Here is a 6,723-nt window from a genome sequence, read left to right as displayed (position 1 = left end):
GTGTGTGTGTGAGAGAGAGTGTGTGTGTGTGTGTGTGCGTGTGTGTGTTTCAAGTGTACCTTTGCATGATGAAGGTCGACTCCATACATAGACAGTTTCTTTACATTCTCCAGAAAATGCATCTCAGCTTCAGCCGGCGTCATTCCTCTGAGAAACACAAACACACACTGCATCGGAAAGTCTGAAATCATTCGCATTAAACGTCCTAAACCTAACCACCTAACCACTGAATCCGTGTGAAATCACAGGAACGCAGAAGAAACAGAATGAGATTCACTTGTAGTTCTTGTGCAGGTCCATGATTTTCTCCTCCATCTCTTTGGTCTGATGAGGCGCGAAACGAAACTCGCTGACGTAGTCGGAGCCGTACTCATCCGGGTCATAATCGCCCAGCTCCGACTGAACCGAATACGAACCCAGAACCGTGTGTGTGGCGAACGAACACGGCAAACGACCCGATACGATATCATCCCGCAGCTGTAAACACAGGTAATATCTGAAACACACAAACACACACACACACAAACACACACACACACACACACACACACACACACAAAATCAAATACACAAACACACAATCAAACACACACACACACACAGTGAGAGAGAGAATCATTAGTCCTTTCTAAGTTCACTTTGCATTATTTAACATTTTCTTTATTTTCCATCACTGATATTTCACCTTTTTTTTCACTATTTCTTATTTATATGGCAATTTTTTTTTTATATGTGACCCTGGAGCACAAAACCAGTCATAAGGGTCAATTTTGTGAAATTGAGATTTATACATCATCTGAAAGCTGAATAAATAATCTTTCCATTAATGTATGGTTTGTTAGGATAGGACAATATTTGGCTGAGATACAACTATTTGAAAATCTGGAATCTGAGGGTGCAAAAAAATCTAAATATTGAGAAAATCATCTTTAAAGTTGTTCAAATTAAGTTCTTAGCAATGCATATTACTAATCAAACATTAAGTTTTGATATATTTACGGTAGGACATTTACAAAATATCTTCATGGAACATGATCTTTACTTAATATCCTAATGATTTTTGGCATAAAAGAGAAATGTGTAATTTTGACCCATACAATGTATTGTTGGCTATTGCTACACATATACCCCAGCGACTTAACACTGCTTTTGTGCTGCAGGGTCACATATTAGTTTATATTCATGGCATTTTGCATTTTGTGTGCAGTTCTTGGATTTGTGTGTAAAGTTTTGAAAATGTGTGTGAGCAGCTGAAAAAAACTGTAATACTTAAGAACATTAAAAAATTAGTACTTCCTTGTACTCGAGTAAAACTTTGAATTACTTTAACTTGAGTAAAAGTAAGAAAGTACTAGATTTCTAATGTAATTAAGTATTAAATGATATTTAATATGAAACGCAGTGCATTAAAAGTACAATATTATGCTTTGGAATGTTGTGAAGTAAAACACTAATAAAATACAGACACTTAAAAAGTACTTTTAAAGCAGAGTAAAAATACTTCACTACTGTCCGCCTCTGATTTTAAGGAATATATTTTCCAAAACATATTTAGTTTAAACTAAAAATATAATACAAAACGTACCAGCAGGGTTATTATAGTTAACTACAATTGAACTTAAAATTAAAACCATTACAAAAAAAATTGTTACTTGAAATTAAATATATAAAACACTTTTTATTTCAGCTAGTGGCCCAGGCATTTTCATTTAGTTTAAACTGATGTGCTAAAACTACTAAAACTGAAATTAAAGCTATATAACTATACAGACAATTATTTAAAAAACAAACACTACTAAAAATGACAAAAACACACAACAAAGTTACCAAAACACTAACTATAAATTAAATAAATAAAAATCGATTAGAAATATTAATAAAAACAGAGCTTCACTTCAATGAACCAGAAAAACAATAGAACGACAGAAAAAAGTTATTATTTTTAATTCTCACTTAAAATAATTGTTTAAAGAATTATACGAATAAATAAACAAATGTGATTTTAAAAAGACTAAAATATATTCAGAAGGTAAATATATTTATATTAGCTATATATTTTCCTGATATATTTTTCACATTGTTCTGCTTTAAAATACATGATAAAAGCATTATAATTATAGTGTTATATTAATCTGTGGCCATGGATGGAGATTATTTCTTTCAGTCTCTGACCTGGTGATGTCTTCAGACAGCAGCGCCGGCTCCGGAGGGTAAAACTTCACGTTGAATGAGAAATTCCAGGCGACGCCTGAAACAACAAACAATCACAAACACAGTGAGTCGCTCGAACGGAGAACACGCGGATCGCACAGATGGTTATTTCCAGAGCGTTTCACCTCTGATCTGCTTCTTCAAGTCTTTGGAAGGGTCCAGCCAGTTCTGAAACGAAGCGTTCAGATGAGTCACGACTCACTGAATCAGTGTTCACTGAATCAATATGAACGGAACAGTACCTTCTGATTCTCCACGTCACGGAATGTGACGGCAAAGTAATCTTTCTCCAGAAGATTGAGATGCTCGCAGACTTTGTCGAATAGAACCTGTCCTTTATCACGCTTCTGCAGAGAGAGACACAAACTCAACATACTACAGACTACATAACAAAATCTGAGATGAGATGAACATTCAGGTTTATTTGTTCTGAAGCCTTTAAAGATTGAAGAAAAAATCAATAACTGATGAGCCGTTTAAATATGGATGTAACTGCTGCTGTTTTCTGGCAAAAACTAATATTAAACTCCATCTGTGTGCTCTCATCTCTCTAATGAGCTCATCGAGAGACACTCTCGAGACCCTTCCCATGATGCACTCTGACTGCAGAAAAAACACAACCCTGAGAAAGAGAGAGAGAGAGAGAGAGAGAGAGAGACGGGTTTCATTAAAGCTCGTGCATGAAAGTCTTTTTTCTGTTTCTAAATCTGTTCGCAGTCGTCTGGATTCTCTAATTAAATATGCACTAATTTACATACATTTCCAGCACAGAAATCTGAAGATTGGATAAAGTCGAGTTCATAATTCTTGTCTGATTTTGTCGTCATATTAAAGGTTTTTCCAGAGGGGATTTTTTTGGATTTCTCTTTTTATCACTCCATAAATCAGAAAATACTGTCAACAGACAGAAAACAAACACATTTTCACCATGTTTTTAGGAGTGAAATGTTTATAAATCAGTGTGAATGAAATATGAACAACCCTTCAGAATATAGAGAGGAATAAAACTGTAAAGTTCGCTGTTTGTAAGAGAAATTAACTCTCTCTCTCTCAAAAAAATAAACAAACAAAATCTACAGATGAAAATAGATAAGTAATAAAATAAACACTTAAATGTGTGTTTTGGATGTTTTCTTTCCACTAGTCTGAAATATATGAAAGTTTGTTTCCACCACAAAATAAATGTAAAAAAAAAAATGTATTTCACAATTTTCAATAGTTTTTTTCTTGCAATATACAAACTCGCAATAAGGAGAAAAAATTTCCGAATTGTGAGATAAAAAGTCACAATTACATTTTTTATTTATTTTAATTATTTTTAATGGCAAATACCAAAAACAGAACTGCAAGCATGTAATCTCAGAATTATTTTCTTCAGACTTTTTTCGTGCAATTCTGAGTTTGCATCTTGCAATAAAAAAGGTAATTGCGACGTTTCATCTCACAATTCTGACTTTTTTCTCAAAATTGCAAGAAAAGAGTCAGAATTGAGTCAGAATTACCTTTATTTATTTACATCTGTGGTGGAAACAAGCTTCCATAGAAAGACGACAAATCTGACCAGTGCAATAAAACAGGCTGGTTTTAGCTGCAGTGTCTCGCCGTAAAGAAGCACTACGCAAAGCATTTATTTTCAGACAAAAAATCAAAAACTCCATCAAAAACCCTCCATGTGATGCAACAGAGAGTCAATATCAGAGTGATAGAGACTCGCTCAGGTTCAGGAGAACATGTGTTTGGTGCGGTCGCTGATGGACAGATGTGTCTGCAGTCTCACCTCCACCACGCAGGTGTAGTCGGAGCCGTCCAGAAGCGCCACCTTGCACTGCATGTTCTTGGGTTTCTGGCCGATTTTCACTGGAGATCGGGTCAGTTTACTGGAGGAGGACCAGCACACACACTCACACCACACACACACACTCACAACACACACACACACACGAACACACACACACACACACACACACACACACACAGTCACATTCTCATTCTGCTATATTTATTACAATATATACTGATAAATTAAACATTCACTTCAATGGTATGAGAGACTGGATGCTTTCAAATGATTTCCTATTGAACTGTCAGCAACTGAACTGCAGCTCAAACTATTCAAATATGTGACCCTGGAGCACAAAACCAGTCATAAGGGTCAACTTTTTGACATCATCTGAAAGCTGAATAAGTAATCTTTCCATTGATGTACGGTTTACGGTAGGACATTTACAAAATATCTTCATGGAACATGATCTTTACTTAATATCCTAATGATTTTTGGCATAAAAGAAAAATCAATAATTTTGGCTATTGCTACAAATATACCCGTGCTTTAATTAATTAAGCTACAAACTCCATCATAATGCACAATGTTTCCATCTAACATGTATTTTGAGCTGCAGCTCGTCATATTAATGGAGTGTTTCACTAGTTAGCAGTAAACCGGTTACCTCGCCTGAATATGTTCCTAGATTTGTGTCGCATGTTATTTTTGGAAAGGGAACATTGATATTTATTTATTTATTTTTGTAAAACATCACACTTTTGTTTGCTTATTTCAGGTAATGTTATAAAACTAGCGAGCTAAGCCAGTAGTAGTGCTGACAGTGTCGTGTAAACATGACTGAAGACGTGAAAAGTGGAGGAACAGACAAACACATTCAATTTAGTGAGTCATTCATGCTGGAACCGCTCCGATTGATTCAAACTCGTGACTTTGATCATTCATTTCAAGCTATTCAAAAGAGACATTCATTTAAGAATTTTGACATCGCTTGTACGTTTAGTGATGGGTGAAAAGGAGCTTTTCGAAACTCCGAACCAGTTAATCCATTGAGTCACAAAATGATTCACTTTTTTTTTCACTTTTCGAAGTGCTCCAATCGGATCGCGTATCGAGAATCATTTGATTCAGATCGGGACTTCGGAGTGCGTATTATAAATCATTTGATTCAGATCGGGACTTTGGAGCACGTATCGCGGAACTACATATTGGAACTTCGGAGCGGGTGCACGAATCATTTGATTCAGATCGGGACTTCAGAACGCGTATTGTGAAATATTTGATTCAGATCGGGACTTCGGAGTGCGTATTATAAATCATTTGATTCAGATCAGGACTTCAGAACGCGTATTGTGAAATATTTGATTCAGATCGGGACTTCGGAGTGCGTATTATAAATCATTTGATTCAGATCAGGACTTCAGAACGCGTATTGTGAAATATTTGATTCAGATCGGGACTTCGGAGTGCGTATTATAAATCATTTGATTCAGATCAGGACTTCAGAACGCGTATTGTGAAATATTTGATTCAGATCGGGACTTCGGAGTGCGTATTATAAATCATTTGATTCAGATCAGGACTTCAGAACGCGTATTGTGAAATATTTGATTCAGATCGGGACTTCGGAGTGCGTATTATAAATCATTTGATTCAGATCAGGACTTCAGAACGCGTATTGTGAAATATTTGATTCAGATCGGGACTTCGGAGTGCGTATTATAAATCATTTGATTCAGATCAGGACTTCAGAACGCGTATTGTGAAATATTTGATTCAGATCGGGACTTCAGAGCGCATATTGTGAATCATTTGATTCAGATCGGAACTTTGGAGTGGGTTCGCAAATCATTTGATTCAGATCAGGACTTCAGAACGCGTATTTGTGAATCATTTGATTCAGATCAGGACTTCAGAGCGCGTATTGTGAATCATTTGATTCAGATCGGAACTTCGGAGCAGGTTTGCAAATCATTTGATTCAGATCGGGACTTCAGAGCGCATATTGTGAATCATTTGATTCAGATCGGGACTTCAGGGGGCGTGTATTGTGAATCATTTGATTCAGATTGGAACTTTGGAGCGGGTCCGCAAATCATTTGATTCAGATCGGGACTTCAGTAGATCGCATATTGTGAATCATTTGATTCAGATCGGGACTTCGGAGCGCGTATCATGAAATATTTGATTCAGATCGGGACTTCAGAGCATGTATTGTGAATCATTTGATTCAGATCGGGACTTCGGAGCGCGTATCATGAAATATTTGATTCAGATCGGGACTTCAGAGCATGTATTGTGAATCATTTGATTCAGATCGGGACTTCGGAGCGCGTATCATGAAATATTTGATTCAGATCGGGACTTCAGAGCGCGTATTGTGAATCACTTGATTCAGATCGGGACTTTGGAGCCCCAGATCGGGGATTTGATGTCCCACTCTGAAATGATGGTTTGCGAATCATTATTCAGATCGGGACTTTGGAGCGCGTATGGCGAATCATTTAATTTGATCATTTGATTTGAAAGTTGAACTTTTTTTAACTTGAGCGCTGCAATTTTCGAGCGGTGTGTCATACATGCATGTTTATTGCACATTTACATAGAAAAATAATGGAAAAGCAGCACAGTGGAATGAAAACCGCGTTCTGAGTGAACGGCAAACAGTACCTGCTCTTTCCTCACAGGTGTGCTGTGGGCGGCGGCAGGAGGAAGCTGGTTATCGAGGGGCG

At 36.7% G+C, this 6,723-nt stretch overlaps 1 protein-coding gene across 1 annotated transcript in view; it reads right to left on the bottom strand.

The window, feature by feature from the left end:
• Positions 1–4,096, bottom strand: part of LOC107728994 (band 4.1-like protein 3) — a 31,328-nt gene extending 27,232 nt beyond the window's left edge. The window contains exons 1-6 of the mRNA XM_016539339.1: positions 3,989–4,096; positions 2,454–2,558; positions 2,337–2,379; positions 2,173–2,248; positions 278–496; positions 60–147 (exon numbers count right to left, since the gene is read on the bottom strand). Of these exons, the coding sequence (XP_016394825.1) occupies positions 60–147; positions 278–496; positions 2,173–2,248; positions 2,337–2,379; positions 2,454–2,558; positions 3,989–4,042 (585 nt within the window). The 5' untranslated portion in view covers positions 4,043–4,096. The remainder of the gene's footprint in view (positions 1–59; positions 148–277; positions 497–2,172; positions 2,249–2,336; positions 2,380–2,453; positions 2,559–3,988) is intronic.
• Between the last annotated feature and the right edge of the window lie 2,627 nt (positions 4,097–6,723).

The sequence above is a fragment of the Sinocyclocheilus rhinocerous genome, unplaced genomic scaffold (assembly GCF_001515625.1).
Source record: "Sinocyclocheilus rhinocerous isolate Xijiao unplaced genomic scaffold, SAMN03320098_v1.1 scaffold37, whole genome shotgun sequence".
NCBI lineage: Eukaryota > Metazoa > Chordata > Actinopteri > Cypriniformes > Cyprinidae > Sinocyclocheilus > Sinocyclocheilus rhinocerous.
The sequence above is the reverse complement of the archived record's forward strand: the minus strand, read 5'-3'. Positions and strand labels throughout refer to the sequence as shown.